At 38.3% G+C, this 21,047-nt stretch overlaps 1 protein-coding gene across 2 annotated transcripts; it reads left to right on the top strand.

Annotated features, from left to right (window-relative positions):
- Positions 1-2,025: 2,025 nt before the first annotated feature.
- On the top strand, positions 2,026-19,280 carry EEF1E1 (eukaryotic translation elongation factor 1 epsilon 1). Of its 2 annotated transcripts, none has more exons than XM_054632441.2 (4): positions 2,026-2,217; positions 4,237-4,437; positions 11,488-11,583; positions 18,640-19,280. In XM_054632441.2, exons 1-4 carry the CDS (start codon positions 2,041-2,043, stop codon positions 18,778-18,780), a joined length of 615 nt encoding a protein of 204 aa, XP_054488416.2. In that variant the 5' UTR covers positions 2,026-2,040; the 3' UTR covers positions 18,781-19,280. The 2 variants fall into 2 exon arrangements, with proteins under 2 accessions (XP_054488416.2, XP_054488425.2); XM_054632450.2 differs by having other exon boundaries at positions 2,086-2,242.
- Positions 19,281-21,047: the final 1,767 nt, after the last annotated feature.

Here is a 21,047-nt window from a genome sequence, read left to right on the forward strand (position 1 = left end):
TCCAAAACATCTAAAAATTATAAATATATAAAATAACCTGTAAGTGTAGGCATATATTTACTGATAGATGGTTCATTAACAAAAGTAAAATTGCTTAATAATGAAACTATCAACTAGCTTTCAAAAAGGTAGGAAAGCATTTCTTTCAATTTTTCCACTGAAAAGGAAGCCTTCTGTACAATTTTAGACCATTCATTGATATCACAGAGCTGGAACACTACTAGAACACTACTGGAACAATATAATTTCAAAATATTGCTTAAAGAAAGGAGGTGATTAATTTTAAAAAGCTCTGCAAAGAGCAAGGCCATTTTCAAGTTTTGGTTTTTTTTAATTAAGTGCTGTGCAGATGTTAATATAAAAGATCCTATAGACCTTAAAAATCCACTCATAATTTCAGATTTGCTTCCCAGCAAGAGGCTCAGTGTCCACTTTCAGACTTTTTCTATAACAGAATGTACAAATCTAAATGTCACCTTGTATCAAGATAAAGTGTTTCACTGGAGAAACAGGACATTTGTCAGGATCATCTTATCTGAGATGACTAACACAGTGATAGCCCTGAGTCTGTACTATGAACATGTCAGTAGTAGGACAAGACTAGCTCATTCTTTCTAGTAAAAAGAAAATGTTAATTTGGTGTTTAATGGTCTTCTATCAAGAATTGCACTTTGATACTCTGCACAAATAAACCTGGAAGTCTAAAACTCTTTTAATTTGTAACATTTATGATCAGATGTAAAAGTATGACATCTGCAGCAGAGTATCTTGCATTAGAAAGGTGACTAAATCATGTCTTCATCAAATCTCAAATACACTAAAATGCAGTTAAATAAGGCTATTTCATGGCCAGCTGAGATTTTGTGAGGTTTATCTCTTAACTCCACTACTTCTATTAACAGTGGTGATTAAGATGATTTTCTTAACCCTATTTTTATCTCTCCTCCTCCTCCTTTGATGCCCTTGGGTAGCACCTTGGTTCTGGCTGATCTTTTCACAAGATCCCTATTGATGTAGCTATGCACAAAACTTCAGCTCCCCTACTAAATTTGGCTGCACTTGGACAATGAGTTCAATATTTGCCAAATGGCGGAAGACAGGACAGGCCAATGGATGGATAGAAGTGGTGCCTGAGAATGGTTCTTGAGAAGCCGAGGAGAAGGGAGGGATGGTCTGTGTGGAGGGCATCCCTCAGGGACACATCAGGGCAGCCCCTTGTGTAGCACTGAGCCATCCATGGAACCGAGCAGCAAGGGGCCGGCAGGCCGGGACACCGGGGGTGTGGGGACACGGAGACAGAGCTGGAACTGTCCAGAGAAGGGCAGCAAAGCTGGGGAAGGTCTGGAGCACAGGTCCTACAGGGAGCAGCTGAGGGAGCTGGGGATGTTGAGCCTGGACAAGAGGGAGGCTCATGGGGGACCTTAATCGCTCTCTACAGCTGCCTGAAAGGAGGCTGTAGCTGTACTCTTCTCCCAGGCAACCAGCAATAGAGCAAGAGCAAATGGCCTAAAGCTGCGCCAGGGGATGTTCAGGATGGACATCAGGAGGGATTTATCCACAGAAAAGGTGGAACTGGCATTGGAATGGGCTGCCCGGGGGGGTGGTGGAGTCACCATCTCTGGAGGTGTTGAAGGACAGACTGGACGTCGCAGTCAGTGCCATGGTCCGAATGACACAGTGGCGCTGGGTCATAGATGGGACTCCATGATCGCGGAGGTCTTTTCCGACCAAACTGATCCAGTGAAACCCCAGCGCCGGGACACCTCCCCGGACACTTCCCGCGCCGCCCCCGCCCCGCTGGGCATGGGCAAAGGGGCGGCTCCCCCCACTCCGCCCCTTACGGCTGCCCCACCCCCCGCAAGGCCCCGCCCCGGAGGCGCGGTTTGGGGCGCGCGCGCCCGGCCCACCGTGCGGCCGGGGACGTGCAGGCACGACTGCGCATGCGCTATCCGTGACCCTGCTGTTCCTCCCTCCCCCTCCGAAAGGCTGAACGCGAAGCCTCTCTTGGCTTCTCATTGGCTGGCCGGCCCTTTCGGGCCAATGGCAGTGGCGCTTCCTCCGGCGGCGCCGTGGCGCTGTCCGCCAATGGGGCGAGCGGTTGTTGCCGCCCTCCTTCCCTGTCCCGCGTGTCCCGCCGCGCAAGATGGCGGCAGTGGTGCGGGGCGCGGAGGAGCTGGAGCTGCTGGAGCGGCTGCTGGGGCTGCCGGGCGGGAACAAGTACGGCGTCCAGGGGGAGCGGAAGGTGAAGGGAGCGAGGAGGGGCCTGGAGCGGGTGGCGGTGGCGACGCGCCTGGGAGGGTGGGCGTCATCTGGTCTCCTTTCCCCAGTCGCTGCTTCCCTCCGAGCTTCCCTTCCCGCCCCCCTGGCAATTCCCTCAGACACCGATGTGAACGTGGCTGCGGCCCCCCAGATACCAGTCCAGCCGACGTCTCTTTGAGTGGGGTCTCACCTGTGCTCCCTCCAGTCCTTCCCTCACCATATGTTGTGTTGTGGATGTTGTAGGGCCTCGCTGCCTGCGAGCCTGTAGGTTCTGGAAACTCCTTCCCTCTGCTTGTTGGAAGGATCATCATGTGTCATGGAAGGGATTTCGGCTTGATTTATACTTTTTCTTTCAGCACTTTCCTTTCCCTATGCCTGTGCTATCTTGATTGAATGACGTGGGAAGAAAAAGGTGGTATTTTAATAATAGGAAGATATCTGTACTGAGAACGTGTTGCTCTTAAATATCTTATTCTTTAGAGTACTCCTACCTGACACGAGGTTGTAGTGGGGTGGGAGTTGATTTGTCTCTTGTGCCTGCATTGAGAGGGCCAGAGGAAATGGCCTAAACTGAGACAGGGGAGATTCAGATTAGATATTAGAAAATGTTTTTCCCTCTTGTGGTGATCAGGCATTGGAATACGTTGCCCAGGGAGGTGGTGGAGTATCCATTTCTGGAGATGTTTAAGAGCTGTGTGGATGTGGCACTGAGTGGTGATTCAGTGATTTAGGGTTGCAGTGCTGGATGGATGCTTTTCTGTATGATCTTAAAGGTACTTTCCAACTTTCATGATTCTATGGTTCTAGATGTCTTGATGTTTCAAAGTTTGTATGGAAACATTAGTTTCCATTGTTTAAGAGGCATCCGAGGCATGAAAAATGCAATTTAGAGCTGGGAGTGTCACAAATTTATGAGCCCTTTGTTTGATCCTCCCTCCTGGAGAAGGTTGGTTGAGAAATGAAACTCTGCAGTTGTTTTGTTTTGTATTTTTTTAATTGACTGTTTATGATTCGGGTCTTGAACATCTCTGTGTGTTCTTCAGTTGCAAAAACTGCCTTAATTATTTTCCAGCCCAGCTGGTATTTTAGTGCTATTACCATAAAGCATAATGCTGAAAAATTCAAGTAACTAGGTCTGTGTGTAGTTTTTCTGGCTGGATGCTCAGTGGAAAAAAAAAACTTAATAGTAGTGGAAGACTCTTGATACAAGTACAAAAATAATATGCTTTCAGCTTAGATTAAATAAATCTGGACATAAACAGACTCCTCTGTGTGGTCAAATACTTTAAAAGAAAGAGTGTTGCATTTTAATCAGTTTCTTTCATTTTATGTCATAAATGCCTGAATGGGCTTCAGCCTATTGCAGTGGGTTCCAGTTCCCTCACTTCATTTCTGAAGTGAGGTGGCGGTCCAGTTTCCTATCCCACAGTTGAACACATGCTGCTGTCACTCACAAAGACATCATGGCTAGAGCTGGAGGTGTGCTGTGCTCTCCTGCTGGTACCAGTGAGCTCCTGGCTGCTGTTTAGGGCCTTTTGGAATGGTGCAGTGTGTAGGAATAAGCTTTTCAGGAGGTGTGGTTACTGCAACCTGCCTGCTCAGAGAGAAGTTGGATGCTACTGACTTCACAGTCTGAAGTCAGAGTCCTGAATTTGGAAATTAGTTAGAAGTCAGTTAATAAGATTTCTGACAGTGTTAGAACACACAATGCGTTTTCTGCCTAATATTGGCAGAATTTGCTTAATTGGAGCCAAGGGTGTCCTGGTTTGTTCATGTTCTTCTGTAAGAATTGAAAATAAAACACCCCAAAGAGCAAAAAGTGGACAGCACAGACTTGGTTTTGATGGCATTGCCTTTACCAGGAATGTTTCTAAGTTCTGAGGGAGCATTAAAAAAAAACCAAACCAATAGCAATTCATATAAAGATTCCTTTCTTCAATTGTTTGTTTAGTCCTCCACTTGTGTTTCCACTTCCAGGTTCCTGTTCTGCAAACCAACAATGGCCCTGGGCTGAGGGGATTGATGACCATCGCTGCCCACCTGGTCAGGCAGGCCAGGAAGGACCAACTGCTGGGAAGCACTGCCGAGGAGAAGGCTGTGGTGCAGCAGTGGCTGGAATACAGAGTGACCCGGGTCAATGGAGGCTCCAGCAAGGAGGATACCAGAACAATTCTGAAGGTGAGGAGTGCTTAATTACCTTGCCACTGAATTTTGGAGCAACTAGACCTTAAAGATTACAGTGCTAATGTGTGTATGAACACCCAATTGATAAAATTTTACAGCTAAAATTTAAGCTAAGGGCTTGACAGTATCAGTAAGTACTGGCTTTTATTCCTCTTGCTGCTTTTCACTTTTATTGACAAAAATAACCCAGCAACCTGAAACAGGAAAACAGCTAAAACTGTAACATATATGAAGCACAGTTCTTGCAGTGTTCAATGGCTCTAAATGGTGAACGGTGTTCCACACAGTTTAGAGACTGTTCAGTTGCCTGTGTGAGGCACCAGTTTCTTACTATCTTCATAAACCCTTGGTTATAAGCAAGTTGGTGTTGTATTTCAGGATAACACTTCTCTGATTGCTTTAAGGGCTATTCTTAATGATGTGGCAATTATGGGATACAAGCCGTACTTGATGGTGTGGTATTGATGCTAAAAGGAGGTACTAGACAGAATTGTGTGTGAAAACTGAAATCAGAAAGGAACCACTACAAAACTGTCCTTAACACTGAGCTACTTTGTGTGGAGTCCTTTGTCTGCTGTTATTAAACTGTTATTGTAGGCTGAAGCTTACTTCCTCTTAAACACGTGGAAGCAGAAAAGAAAATCTTGAGAGTCCCCCTTGTTGTTTGAGCAGCCAGGTGACAAGGAGCAGATAGCAAAACTTACTCTATTTTCCTTACTCCTTGCAGCTGGTAATAAGTATTTTTGCAATCTTGTGGGAACAACTTGAAGACAAAATTTGCTTTACGGTGTTAAGCACTGTTTTCAAAATTTGTATAAAAGGGCAGTAAAATTTGATCAATTTTTTTCTAGTTTTAAAAGTTTGCTTTAGATTGAGAGTAACATTGGTCAGTGCTGCCAGTGAGTCAGAGTTTAGAAATTTGTGAGCTGCAAGGTTGACTCTACTTGAAGCTGGCAGAGTCCTAATAACTCCTGGCTCTGGCAAGGTGTGCAGAAACCGAAGATAAACTGAAGAAGTATTAACATTTTAACTTAAAATAAAGGAAAATGCATCTTAAAGTGATACAAAATAACTCTTTGTTACTCTTCAAGCTGATAGCCCTCTTGATCTTGAGGCTGGTCTGCCTGCGTTACCTACCAACTTGGTGAAAACCCTGACAAACCATTTCTCTCACTTGAACCCCATATAATCTGAGTTATTTTGGTTTCATTGTATCTGGGGAATATCTTCCATTGGTTAATCGTGAGTTTGTTTACATTGCTTCTCTTTTTGTAACATACCTGCTCTTACTTTCTATGTGCAAATGCTATCAAAACCTTCACATTCATGGTTACTTTACAGATACAGCATGAAAACTGTCTACCCTGTAGGATTTTTAGAACTTCATTGAAGGAGGCACTGACTAATCAGGGTTTAACTTCAGGTTTAGCTGTGGTATGACGAGGTGGCTCATGGAGGTCCCTGTTGTCTAAACTTTTATGACAAGTGTCACAGAGTTTCAGTCATTCTTTGAACAAACTTGAAACTTGTGATGCTATATGTTCTCCCAAACTGTGAGAAAACCATATGAGAATAAATAACTAACTTCCATTTGTCTCTCTTGCCTTTTATAAAAACCAAAAGCAAATTTTCTGTCTTGTTATAACAAAATTTATCTGCTCAGGATCGTTTTAGGGACGATATTTGCAGTGTCAATACATGCAAGAGTATTTGCAGAACTGCATTGAAGCATTAAAACCAGATGCAGAGATATGGCAGTTTCCTGCTGGAGCTGGGATCTCTTTCCATCTTTGGCCTTAGTGACACTGATTGTGTAAAAAAGACAATATGCTGAATACAAATATGTAGATATATCAAGTGTTTCCAAGCAAAGCAAAATTTCCTTACTGAGAAACAATCAGTATTACTTTAGAGAGAATCTCTCCCTTTAAGTGCTTTACAAGTTTTTCTGTGGATTTTTTTAAGCAAGTGTTGAGTAATCAGAATTTATTTTAACACAAGTCTGCTGTGGAATTGTTTCAGCACTAATAATTTCACAGTATAGCAATTAAGAGCTTTTTTTTTGGTAATTTGTTCTCTTGCCACCATGATTAATCAGAAAAGTGGCAGCCTACCATTTAAGTATACTGTGCCAAAAGGGAGTACGGGTGGAAAAAAAAGAAGACCTAAAATAGGGAGGGAAGTCTGAGGCTGTAGTTTTACAACGTGTCTGGAATACACAATGGCAGTCTTGGGACGGTTGCAGCCTAGAGCCACAATTTATAATAAGCTGCGCCAAAAACAGTTCAGTAACTTCTGCTATAAACTTTAGGCTGCCTCTATTTAACCCTTAACTGATGTGGTTCTACAAAATGTCAGTAAATAACTGGTTTCGTGTTTGTCAATTTGAACGGGAAGGATTTTCTGTTTGCTTTGCGAAAATAGGTTGTTAAATTGTTCTTACTAATGTGTTGCCTAAAGCTGTTACTTGGCAGGAAAATTATGGTGAAACAGACCATCTCAACCAGGGTTTTTATATTCATCCAGAGCAAATGCCACAGTGTTCAGAATGGACCAATAAAGGGCTTGTTGAGTTTTGTCTAATTTTGATTTGTGCTTCTGTTATTTCTGTTGGGAAATAACTGGGAGCAGTACTTTTGCTCCAAATCTGTTCCTCAGCAGATCAGTAGGAATGATGAATGTCAATAGCAGTGATAGCATAATACACAGTGCATTATATTAACTTTCTTTTCCACAGGGTGAAGAGTATAATCTTTTGTTTCTTTGATGTTTAGTAAGTGGTAAATTAAGCTGCATAGGAAAAAATAATCTGAAAATTTCTGAGTTGTCATGCAGGATAACTAGTGTTTTATCTGTTTCTCTGTGCCATCAGATGTCTACTTAGGTGTTAGTGAATTCTGTTCAGAAGATTTTAATGTCTCTGCTTTATCAATTTTAGGTATTTTATACCTGAGGATTCTTCCCCCCTCATACTCCATCTTCAGAAACCTCTGACAAATAACTGGTAGCTTGTTAAATTCATATAAAAGCATTCACATAAATGTAGAAACCTCTGCTCTGTGAAGGATAATAACTAAGAGTCTTTGTGTACTACTTCCAGTGTCTCATACAGAACAATGTTCCGTGATTTCAATTAGCTTTACCCCAGTCTCCTGTGCTGCCTGGCTGTAATAATGAAATCCAAATAGAAATCTGAATAAGAGAGCTGTAATTTCTGTTTAATGTACTTGCTTGAAAAATTACTGTTTCCACCAGTGCAAAAGCAGGTTAATCCATGCTCTATTCATGCCATTAATCCACAGCTCTGTACACTGTTTTTTTGCACACTTACAGGTTTAAAGATTGGATTTTTATTATTATTTTAACTGCAGCAACATTTGTTGATTATTTTTCTTCTTTCACAGGAAACTCAGTAATATAATATTTTTCCAGATCAGGTTTAGCTCATAGTTTGCCAGTTAGAGAGAAGAGTCTTGCATGAGAATTAAAAATATGTCTATGTATCAAAAGTGTAGTTCTGCTTTTCTTGGATGTGGCTGCAGAAACCCTTTCTTGGGTTCTGCATTGTCAGGGGCTTTCCTGAAACATTTGGGAGTGCTCAGCTTTTTGTCTTTGCATGGTGTGAGAGACATAAAAGCATTTAGGGCATAAATGACCTCGGGAATCTTGCTGACTGAAAGGACAGGATGCCTGTGTGTACAAGAAGCACATACACCAGCAGGGTGTTGTGGGCAAAATATCCAGAACAAAATCAGAGTGTGGTTAGGTCCATTGGAAGCTCCTGAGTTGTCCTAAGAGGCAACTGTTCCTTATCCAAGCTGCTGTCACAACTGGCAGTGACTAGCGGGGATTCAGCAGCTTGAGCAGATTAAATGGATTAGGGGCCATTGGATTGCATATTTAACAGGCAGTAAGCAATGCTGGGGGTGCTCAGAAGTGTGCTCTGGATGGGATGCATTGAGCTGTTGCTAGATACAGGCTGCAAATTGGATTTTTTTTCCCATAGAACAAGCAAATGGAAATACATCAGTTAGTCCATAAATAATGCAACAACTCTTTCTGTTGCTTTTCTCCCCCTCAAAATGGTGTTTGAATTGCTGCAGTTGTTCAGTGTATGTTAATGCATTGTAATGCAGCTATGCCTTAACTATCTGTCTGAAATTTGAGAGTTTCCTGAGGGAATGCAACAGTAAGTTTATATAGTTACAAGCAACTTCCAGGACTATTTTAGTCTTCTAATCCTGGGTTTGTATATATGCAATTCACTTAAGTAGTGGCGTTCAGTACATGAAAGACAAATTATTCAGATGGCAGCCAGCAGACCTGAATTTCCTGCATGTGATAGAAGTTGTATAGATTTTTGTGTTCATATTTTCATTAATCTCTCCAGGACTGGAACACTTATTTCACTTTAATACAGTGGTCACTTAAGCAAAGTTGACTTTCAGGAATTTTAACACATCTGGCTATTAGCCAGTAATATAATCATCCATGGGAAGCACAACCCATGCAGCAAGATTAACTAAATGTGCCTAATGCTCATGAAAAAAATACGGTGTTTCTGAATTAGTGTGACTTGCAGAATGAAATGAAAATATCTGTCTATATTTTAGGGGAGACAAGTACATGTTCAAAAACAGAATTGTAAACTAATGCTAATTTATACAAGACTAAACCATTTTTGTCAAATTTAATTTGCTCAGTTAACTGACTTCATAAAATTTGATTAACCAGAATAAATAATTGTTCACGCTATAATGGCTTATCTTGCCTTTAAAGTTTTAGGATTTTTTTATTGATGACTATTTTGAGTGTACATATGCAATATAAAACTCAGAATTAGCATGCTGTAATTTCTTTGATGCAGAAATCCAAAATTTTCAGCAGGTATATAACTGTGGTTATGATACCTTCAAAGATAATGAGCTATTTCCTTTACGAAATCCTGATTCCATAGCCTAAGCTAATAAGAATGGAGGGAGGAGGAGGAGAAGATATAATTTCATCTGTGTTAGTTTTCATTATAATGCATGTGGAATTTCTGGTTAATTGAAATGAAAAATGCTGGTCAGAGAATTTGTTTCAAAACAGACAAGTTTGTGTTTTTTGGGTTTTTTTCCTAGTAAAGCAGATCTTTAGTTTGGGGATTTTTTTCCTTCCTGCAAGTTTTTTCTTCTTAACACTGGATTTTCCTTTGTATTGCATTGTAGGAAATGCCACAGGACTGTAGTTACATGTTTGAGGTAATTTGAGCACCCACTAACATGAACAAAGCAGTAAACCAGTCTAAAGAAAAGAAGCTACATAGCCAGGGGCAGTCGACCTTACAGAATTTTAACTATGCAGGGGTTAATATGTTTCCCTGATTTGCTCTAATAAAAGAAATCAAAGCAGACATGGGGATGTTCAAATATTACAGAAGTACAGGAGTCCTGTCGTGAAGAGGTTATCAAAGAATAGTAAGGTGGCTTAAATGGAGTCGAACTTGTCAAAAGCAAATGCAAGGTTAGATGTCTTAAAGTCTCAACATTCTAGTTTTGTGTTTTGCTCTTGGTTTATTTTCTATAAATGCATTGTAGGAAATCCCTCTATCAGTAAAATTATGTAACCGCAAAAACATGCTAAAGGCCAAATATATTTTTTTAATTGTTCACTAAATATTAACCCCTTTCTCCTTGCCGAAGATTTGTTTTTTCAATAAAATGTCTGAAAATGGAATTTGCTGTAATTGCGACTGAAAAATTAAAATTTTTGAAAATGTTAGTTGTGTTTAAGCTGCTTACCTCTGTTTCTAGGGCAGGGAGAGGGAGTGGCTTAAGCAGATGTTGTGTGCTTCTTTTTTTTTTCTTCACATGAGGGGAGTTTCCAAATCCAAGGGAAAGCTGGGAAACTGTTTTTGTAGATGTCTGAAAATAATATTGTAAAACTAAAGCTGGCTTATGCAGGGATCCAGGTTAAAGTAGATCATTTTATTGTTACAGTTCTTTAGAGAAAAGGGTGGGGGGGCAAAAGGTGTATAAATCGGATGACAAGTAGGTAAGATTTGGAGAAGAGGAAGGACAGGTAAAAGAGGTAGAGCTGCTGTGTGCTGCCTGTGTCCTCAGAATGATAAACTTGAGCAACAGTGAGCCTGTCAGCCTCTTGGTTTTTGGTAGAGAATGGCTGCATTCAAAAAGCCATGAAAATGAGTCTTTATGTTAATAGGCATTTTAAATAATTATTTACTGAACCTGAACAGAAACCTACTACTCACCCTGATAGACTCTGATCTGGAATTCCTGAGAGATGGTCTTAAAATGCTGAAATTCTCTCTTCTTAGAGACTTAGACAGCAGCTGAATTGACAATATCAGTCACAAAGAATTGCTAGCAGTAATTTCAACATTAATAAAAGCTGGTGTCAAGTGATAGCAGTTGATATGTATGAAGTTACCAGCATCAAGCTTGAAACAACTTGTCTCCCACCCCACTATTCCTGTGTGCTTCCCTGGTTCTTAGACATTTGGTGTTCCAGAACCTTGCTGACCAGCTGCATGGAGTCCTGGAGGACAGGCATTGCTGCTGCTGGGAGAATAGTATGCTGTCCTTTTGTCATAGGACTGCATTTTCTATTAATCAAATGTTAAACATTTGAATTTGCACTCATAATAAATACACAATTCTCCTGATTTTTGAATTGCAGTAATTTAAAGCCAAGAAAAGTCAGACTTGAAAGTATTTCAGTGGAGTCAGCTTAAAATAAATTGCATTTGTATTTTAAAAAATTTTGCTATGTATAAACTACTTTGTTTAGAGACCAGCATTTAAATTTTACCTAATTCTCACTGTCAAAGATTGATATTTTATTTTATTATCTTATCACTTACTTTCTAGAATTTTTTTCTTTTATTATTTGTTTTGTTTGCTGAGTTAGGATAACTTAAAACTGACGTTTATTTTATATGCATGGTCTCCAGATGAAATTTCTATTCTTTTTAACAGCTGCCTTAATATATCATTTCACAAAGTAAATACTACAGCAGTGTAATGACTTTTTCCTTTTTAGGATCTTAACATGCACCTTGAAGATAAAGTTTACCTTGCAGGAAACATTTTTACCTTAGCAGACATTTTGATGTACTATGGATTGCATCATATCATGGTAAGCATTACTTGCATCATTTTTATATGTCCAACTATCATAATTGTTATTTATCTAAAGGGCATTTTATTGTTATAGAATTTAATTTACTGAATGGAACAGAACAGAGGGAGATAAAACTTGTTTTCAAGTTTTTCATTTTATTCTTTAATCTTTAGCTGTGTATCTGTCAAAAGACCTGTAGTGTCAGAATGCTTTAGTTCCTCTGCAAAATATAGCAAGGATGATACCTATCCCTGTGTTTCTATCATTGAGGACTCTTGCCTTTTCAAGTCTGAAACATCACTGAACTACAGTCACAGAAGTACATGGGCAAATAGATAAATGAAGCTGAAAGGATGTGCCAGAACTAAAAGTAATAATTTCGCTAGCATTAGAGAAATACAAATGCATGTAAATTAAGCTCCTTAATGCATATTAAAAAGTTTGAGCCATAACAAATTGTCATTTGTGTTTCCAGACTTAAATGATAAGACTTGATAAGGTACATAATATGAAAATAACATGGGGAGCTGGTGCTTAGGAGGAAAAGGAAAAAAAATACCCATGCCAACAATAAATTTGTTCTAAGTGGGGAAGATGTTGAGATTATTTGTAGTCCACTTAGGCTACTATGAAGTGCTTAAAAACTGGTGCACCTTCAGTTCTGACCCCCAAGTGCTAATTTAAAGATAAAGCAGTAGAAGCTATTTGCATTTTGGTAGCTGGAATGTGTTTGTAAATGAGCCATTGTCATTCTCTGGAGTGGGAAGAAACCCAAGGACTCACATAAAAAGGTCTTCTTAATTCTTGGGAAAAGATGAAATCAGTCAGTTTTACATTAGAAAATTGAAGGGGGGAGTGAGGATAATTAGAAGAAGATGCCTCTGACAAATGCATGTGTGTCTGAGAATTGAATTCAATCAACTGGGTGAATGGTTACTTTTATACAATTAAAACCAGAGCTCTGGGAGAAGTGTAGAAGAATACATTTCAAAATGGAAGCAGAGGGGAGGGGCAATCAAGTAGTGAAATTCTACCAGAAATGAAAGAATATGTATCTGTATCTTGACTGTCCAGGAGTAAAAGTTCGAATAAGTGTCAAGCAGAGGAGATGAAAGTTTCGTTTCAAAAGGTTTTTGAAAACCTGCTAGAGTAAGTCACATAGAATGAATTCTGTTAAATCATATTTACCTTGTAAAATATCTTAAGCAGTAGGATAGATGTGTTGATTATAGTGTCAGAATGGGTTACCTTTCACATATGATATGCAGACATAAAAAAGACTGTAAGTATTTTCTAAAAAGATGATTGTATATTCTGTTAGAGAGTACAAGTTCAAATGAGACTTTAAAAAAAAAACTTGGCAGGGGAAAATCCAAGCGTATTTTAAATTTAGAGTTTGCTCTAGAGTAGACCACCTAATCAAGATGAAAAGATACAAGTTATTGCTTTGGGAAATAGAACAGATGGTAAAAACAAATGACTTGGTGCTCCTGTGTGCCTGCAACCATCCAGACACTACTTGGGACAAGTTTATAGTACAGCATCTGTTTCTGAAATGTTTGATTTCATCGAAGGTAATTTTCTGAATCAGAAAGGTATAAAGGGCAAGCAATGGGGTGACTGTTCTAAATGAATATGAAAATCTAGAAGCTACTAACTAGCAATTACATGTCATTTGAAGGTTTCAGAGTTGATAAACATATAGAGGCAGGATCTTGACCTGTGGAATCTTGTGTTGTTTTTTTTAATGTCTTTTAATTATTTTTATTATTCTTGTAATCAGAAGGGAATATGTCCAGAGCTGCTCTGCCCTAAGCTTTATGGGGGAGGCAGGGAAAGCTGCTGTATCTCCTCATTTGAAGTGGTTCAGAGAAAGAATTTGTCAAATCCACCACTCTTTCAGCTAAGCCTTGTGCAAAATATCAATATGTATTTCCTATGATGCTTTAAGAAAGGAGGTAGAAATGGGAGACATGGGTCATAGGGCAAACCCACAGATCTTGCTGTCCATCAACTTACCTAGAAATTTGAAAACAGTAGTACCTGGTAGTGCCTTAAAGGTTAATCTCTGCTTTTGATAGGCTAAAAACTACATGCTAACACAGACATTAGTGATAGGATACTGTAAATACTACTGACATACCATGGTCATCCTGAATAAGCCAGTAGTAAAACTATAAACCCTCTGATGCACGTTTTGTTGGAAAAGTTTTTAAGACCAGCCACTCCTATAGCTCAGTTCTTCACCTGTGGTGTCTTGGTTTCCCTGAGTATAGATCATGTATCATAGAATTCATTCCCCTCTCCCATTTTAATTTTCCTCTTCCCATTATCCAGGAGAGGTTCAGGAGTCTGGTTCTTCACTGTCCAGGCTCATGCATTTGACCTGACAGTTTATTTACTGAACAGCAGCAGCCCTTAATTCTGCTGTTGTGTGCCTTTCATTCTCCCTGTCCCTTCTAGTTATGCTAATAAACATAATAGTGCAATGTGTTTAAAAATCCATATTGTGGGAAAAAAATTGTTATTTCAATCAGTGAGAATCAGATTCACAGGTAGTGTTTCAGGGTTCTTGCACACAGAATCTGTTTTGGGTCTTTTAATTAAAAATACACACTCATAGTAATAAGGCAGGAATTAAATCGTACACGCTGTTCTGCATCATAATATAGGTCACAAACAAAAAAATGTAATGCTTGATACTGCCTTTTCAATCAATATAATCTACATTGTCATATATAATTGATGTCTCTGTGTATGTAAGATTAATATTGTTGTCTTATAGACACTTCAGTTCCAGAAATACATATGTGGATATATGTGGACAATAAAATTCTGCTAGGTTAAAGCATAGATTGCAGCGAAAACTTGAATTTAGAAGCATTGCTTGAGGTTAGCTTAGGCAATCAGTAAGCATTAAATTCCTCCTGTGGTAATGAACTTGTTTTCTAATCTGGCAGATTTTTCAAATTATTTTTTTTAAAGTTTCCAGATGTCTGCATTCTTAAATGTTTTTGACCAGCACAAGTCCAGTTTTATTTTAAGAGAAATAATCAATATGATGACTGATCTGCTTTTATACTTCAAAAATGTTGTCAGAACCAAGGAAGTGGTCTCGAATCTATATGTCTGACTTGAAAATTTCTTTAAAAAGGTCTGGAAGATTACTTATGGGTGAAGTTTATATCTGCAAATGGAAGATGCCTCAGTCAAAATGTTGGTGTCAAACCAAATATGATCAAGTACAGAACAAACTAAGTAGTTGTCCGTGAGTCAGAACCAATAATATTGAACTGTAATGAGACTGAGGGAGAAGAATTTCAAGGAGTTATAAATAACTATAGTAAACTACAATAGTAGTTTATTTTGGAGTTATTTTTTCCATAAGGAACATTTCCTGTAATAAACAAACTGCCATGACTTTTTGTTAAGATTCACTGATATGCTACTTATTTTAGTACTGAGGTAACAGGCTTTTCTTCTAAGCAATGATGCTAAAAATGGTTCTTCAACTGAATTGCAAAAGAAGTAGTTTTAACTTTAAAAAAAATGTGATTTTGAGCTTATTCCTTTAACAGCAGAAATTTAGGCAGAACTATGTGAAAGTACATGTATGTCATGAAATATACCATCCAGATGTTGGGTTATTTTGTCTTTCTCCCCTGTCTAAAGGCTAAGTTTAAAAAGTCAGATAGTATCTATCCTTTTCTTGATGCTGAAGAGGTTCATATGTAGGCAGGTATTTTTAGATTTTTCCATGACCTGCAGGTTGTGGGAATGAGGCTTTATGCCTGCATCCCCAATGCTACAGAAAGAAAATATAATTAAAGCTTGTGTATTTTTAGCCCTTTCAGAAACTCTTAAAGTTGCATTGTATGATAACCACCTTGGTGCCCCTCAGTGAGCTTTGTGGTAGAACAAAAAGGCTTTTTTTTCATGACATGAAAGAAAAAAAGGTCTGTCAAATTAAGTGTCTGTTCTTTGCTATTAAAATAATTGCTTTAACAGCAAATAATTATTTTAACAGCAGAACAGCAGCCTTTCTTAACTTGGGGGAATTATCTAATTTAATGAGGAAGAACAGAAAATACCCATCTAACAAAATGTTGTAAAAAATGCCATGGAAGTGATCTCTAAACAATTAACCTAAGAGTTATGTTCAGAGTAAAAAGTAGAGCATGCCACAAAGTGCTTTTTAATATATTTCACTGATAGAGTACATTATGTAAATAAGTAAAAATATCTCGCTTGTTGTGCCTAGAGTACAAAAAGGGGTCTTATTATTAGCATAGCTGTCTGTTTTGCCCTTCAGATGTTTTTTCACTACACTAACAGAATGGAAGAGGACTAGTTTTTCAGACTTCAGACTTCTATTTTTGCTTTACATTGGAGAAATGTGAAGATCAAGAGTTACCAATAAAAGATGATGGGAAGGAAATACTGTATCTCCTGCAAAATATAAAATTTAGCTCAGCCTTTCCATAACCAGGTGCTCATCCAGTAAAGGCTTCAAAAAAGGTTACTTGAACTCAAGGAACTTAAAGTTTTAGTATTTTAGTATTTGCCCATACTTAAATACCTTTCTTCCAGTAGTTTTAGATTGCCTTAGAGCACACACATTGTTCTTTTCACACACTGTTACTTTGTAAATGGTCCCCCAGCTTCATACTGAGCATCAGCATCCAGCTACCATTAATTATAATACACTGCAGGTGATCAAAAGCATCTTTCCCAAAACGGTACTGCTTTTTTTTGGCCCTGAATATACTGCACTTGGAGAAACTCAGGCAGTTTGTGAAACAGTGTTATATTACCATAGCTTCCACTTTTGATTTGTAATGTCTTTAAAAATTCTATACTTCTTTTCCCCCCTTTGTTAGTGCTGTTCTGGTTAGTGCTGTTTACTTGGTTAATTGCCAATAACTCTCTTATATTTCTAGATCTGCAAAAATATGTGGCTGATTTTTATGGTTTTTCTGTGCATTTCTATCAGACTATACAACTGTGGGAACAATGTTTGCATTTCCATGCCAGCAGCAGGAAGAGCAGATTTTCTCATATGCCTGAGCTGGGGTTCATAACAGTACAAAATTGCAGAAGGAAATACATCTGTAGTGCTGTGCTTGTATTCTGGCAGGTACATTCCTTAGGAAGAAAAGCTACTTGGGTTTAGGAGCAGCTGCAAGATCCCTGCCTTTTGGCTACTGCCACAGTTACTATGCTCCTAATTCCCCATTAATTGAGCTTTAATGCTATTGTTCCATTGGTTTAGAATTTCCTTCTGCAAATACTTGAAATTCTTCTCCCTCAGTATTTTCCCATTGGTTCATCTTCTAGTATATATCCTTACATTATTTTTGCTGCTACATGTTTAAAGCTTCCCAGTTCTAAGCCAAGTGCTGGGCTGAGTGAGAGAACAGCAAGGACAAGCAGCAAATCTGATAGGAAACTCCTGAAATCAAAAGTGCAGCATGTCACAAGGTGAAATATAAGACAAGATGAGGGTTTAAAGATCAGGTTTTTTACTCATATACCTGAATATCTGTAAATGAGTATGTTTAGCTCTTTGTGAGCCAAAGTTTGTTAAAACAGATTTGTTTCCAGCTGTCTTATGCCCAAAACCAAATTTTCAGTGAACCTGCAGCATCCATAAAATCTAGTGTTTGTAGAACAAAGTGTAAGGAATACACCATCTGTTTAGCTTTTGAGGAGATTAACCTTGATTAGCTTTAGAAATCTAAACATGAAAAATATTAGGCATGTCTAGATCATTATTTTTCTGGTAAAACTGTCCTGTGCAGATGTGCCCTTTTTTGTTGACTGCCAGCATTGTCAAGATTTAAATTAAGCTTGATGGTTAATTGGCTAACTGAAAATGAAGTGAGGTGAATCCTGCACTGATTGGTTTCAGTATTGGTGAGATAGGGGAGCTGTATGGATAGGGGAGCTTCAGTATTGGATAGGGGAGCTGATGTGAACATCACATTTTGTTCCTGAGGCAGCTTTTATAGTCTGTTTTGAGGACTGCCCCATTTGTAATTCAGTTGTAGTATGTTAATGTGAGAAAAGAGATTATGGTCTAAACTGATAAGCTACCTTGATTACAGAGAAATAAGAAGACATAAAATTGCTAATCAAGAATAGTAATACAGGTGATACAAGGTGGGAATAGTTCTACAGCTGGCTTGAAAGACTCCAAAGTAATAACAGATTTTGTAGTAAAGCTTTGAGGGTTCCGCTGACCTAAATTTGAAAGAGTTTTAAAGGTAGAATTTGGATCTGAAACTGTAGATAACTTTACCTAAGCCAGTCTTCTGATTAAGGATAGGCTTGAAGCTCTGCATTAACCTTAACCATATAACCTGTGACAAGGAGCTGTTGCAATAGTGTGATAGAGACTTCTTCCTGATTGATCTTGAAGCTATTCTGTGTGATAGTACTTTAAATATTTTTATGAAGTATGGGCAGGTTTCCAGTTTGTTTTACTGTTGTAATTTGAATAATGCCATTGCAAACTTAATAATGAAAGCTAGCAGATCTGAGCAATTAAGTTATGCTGATTCTTAGTGACTATTCCATTTTGAGCAATAGTCATACAAAACAACTTCCAATTATCCTATCCAGTCTGAAATTGCCTGGAAAAAGTTTACTCCTGTAGTTAAAATACACCCTGAAACATGAAGTAGTCACTTTGCCTGTGAGACTGTCTGCTAAATGAACATGAAAGGATTGTGCATGTTGTGGAACTCTTCCCTGCACTGCCCTGTACTGTATCCTGACCCCATGAATAGAGAGATGCTTTAAATTCATGCAAGCTTTTCCCCCCTCTCTGTCATGCAACTGTGTTCCACCTCCAAGTCTGTTCCTTTGAGTAGATTAAATTTCCATACGTATTATGGGTTTGAGTTTTACTGTGTGAAATTAGGATAGAAGACTGCTGGACTTGTAACAAGTTACTTGAGTTTAAATCATTTGTAAAATGATCCACTTTTATTCTGCCTTACCACATGTTATGACTCTAATGATGCAGTGCCTGGTGTTACTGGTGCTTTGTATTTATTCCCCATGCAGGCGGACCTCACAGTGCAAGAAAAGGAGAAATACCTTAACGTGTCTCGTTGGTTCAACCACATCCAGCATTACCCAGGTGTCCGACAGCATCTGTCCGATGTCGTCTTTATCAAGAACAGATTATACACTAATGCTCATTAGGGCAAATCTTAATGTCATGTTGGAATGAGGTGTGAGAGTTCAGAAGTCATGCTGTCCAAAGCCACTAACCTGCAAATACTGTTTTGTAACCTTCTGTATGTGAACCGAAACGGTCAATGCCTCAAGTAATACAACTGCATTGAATTGCTGTTGTTCATTCAAGAATTTGAACTAAAGAATTGTTATTGTGTATCTGATTAAATGCAAAAATGGTAAAAAGGTGGAAAAATGGAGTTTTAATTCACTATTTTTAAAAAAATTTAAGGTTCTTTTAATTAAACATTCAAGTGAAATTACATGATCTTTACCATCAATTATTCACTCCTTTTACTATTTATTGAATGTTTATGTATGTCAACCAGCTTTCCTTTCATTTCCATGGATGTTTACACTAGTTTTGTACAAGTTAAGAGCTATATTGTGTGCCAAGGATGTGAAAAAGGGAACATGCAAATGTTACAAAGTATTTATGTGACCGAATAAATTATTTTAAAACTGTAGTCTTAATTTGGCTGTGGAACTTCTTAGTTTTTCTTCAGTGAAGAAGATTTCAAAAGGCTAGTTCACTTTCTGCTTCATTTTGTGGTGTACTGTTTTGACTGTGGAAGCATTTCCTTTCAAACTGGGTAGCAAAGTTAGTGTCCTTAATGATTTTGCATGTGCCTCGCTTCATTTTTTTACACAAGTGCACTTTTCTCACCCTGAAACAAAAACAACCAAAATCCTCAAGATAATTTGCTGCTCTATCAAGTTCATTACCAATGTTTAAAATGGGCTTTAAAACCAACTACACCGTTGTTGAGTCACACATTTGGATAGGTCATTTTACTGTAGAATGTGGTCCTTGATTTTTATTTGTAAAAAGTATAAAAGTGCTAACTTAAATTGGTTAATTACCTTCTGCACGATTCAGATAACATTTCTTTTAAGACACAAAAGAAATACAAAAATACTTTGATATTTTAATTGACAAATGAACTTCTACGTTGGTTTCTTCAGCAGTGCTTAGCAGATGGCTTCACTTGTACATTCTTTTGTTTTATGTGCTACTTAGAAGCCTCTCACCCCCAGTAAATATAAGAAAAGCTATCTTGGATAGATGTTTGAGCATTTTAAATGTTAAAAGGCCTTAAAAAAATATAATGAGATGAGGTAATTAAAATATATCCTGACACATAAATGGACAGAAGAAACTTGGAAGGATAAGCATAGCCTGGACAATTCCAGGCTCTAATAGGTGTTTTCGGTAGATATACATAATTTTATTCTTTATTCTTTTACTGAAGGTTTACAGGCACACCAAGTTACTTTAAGAGCAAAACTTTCAGCAATTTCTCACCATTTCCTGGGGACTTAATTCTCTGCTTCTCGCTACTCTTGTTCCTTGCTATTTAGAAGCTCACCTTATGTACTTACGAAAACCTCTCTGAAATCTTCTCATCTGTTCAAGAGTTGTGGAGTGGGCTTTAGTACAAATGTATGTGAGAAACTTCTTTCTCAAAGCTTTTCATATTCAACTCCCTGAGTGCTTCAGGTGTTTACTGTTATTACTTGTACCCTTAATATCCAATTTATTCAAAAATTTGTTACCTAATAGCATTTATTCAAGTGAGTTTGCTTTTTCCCTCATGTGTGGCAGCAAGTGATGGTAATACTTATAAAAATACCTGCATTTCTACTAAATTCTACTATAATGAACCATTTTCTTTTTCAGAGGGGGTGTATGGATGTGAATCATCAGTGCATTTAGTCAGGGTTTAGGGAAGTTTTGCGTTCATCTTACAGATTTATTGTTTTTATCAATGCTTTTGCAAGTGAGAATGATTTAAGTTCTTTAAAGTGAATGTGCAAGCCTTCAGCCATGAAAATAGCTTACATTACAGCTGAGAATGCTGAAATTGAGCCAGAGCTAAATGTTGCTGGGAACAATACTGTCATGTTTTCAGTTAGGTTGTTGTAGAGATGATGCTACAAAATGTCATATTTTTTTAAATCCCAAACAGCTGCTGTTTTGCAAGTATTGGGATTTCTCAGGCTGGCTACATGCTACTGCTGCAGTATCCCCTAGCCTCTTGTGCCAGTTTTATTTTCTCTGGTGTAGAACAAAAGTGTTACTTGCTGCTGAAATGTTGAAAAAAAAGTTCACCTAGTAGAAAGATGAAATGTTTAGAAGTGGATTAGTAGCATTTAACTCCCTACTATCTAAAAGGCATTTGTTAATTATCATATAGTAACTTGAGCATAATTCAATTTTCTTTCCCCTGCTT

This window comes from Agelaius phoeniceus, chromosome 1, assembly GCF_051311805.1.
Source record: "Agelaius phoeniceus isolate bAgePho1 chromosome 1, bAgePho1.hap1, whole genome shotgun sequence".
Taxonomy (NCBI): domain Eukaryota; kingdom Metazoa; phylum Chordata; class Aves; order Passeriformes; family Icteridae; genus Agelaius; species Agelaius phoeniceus.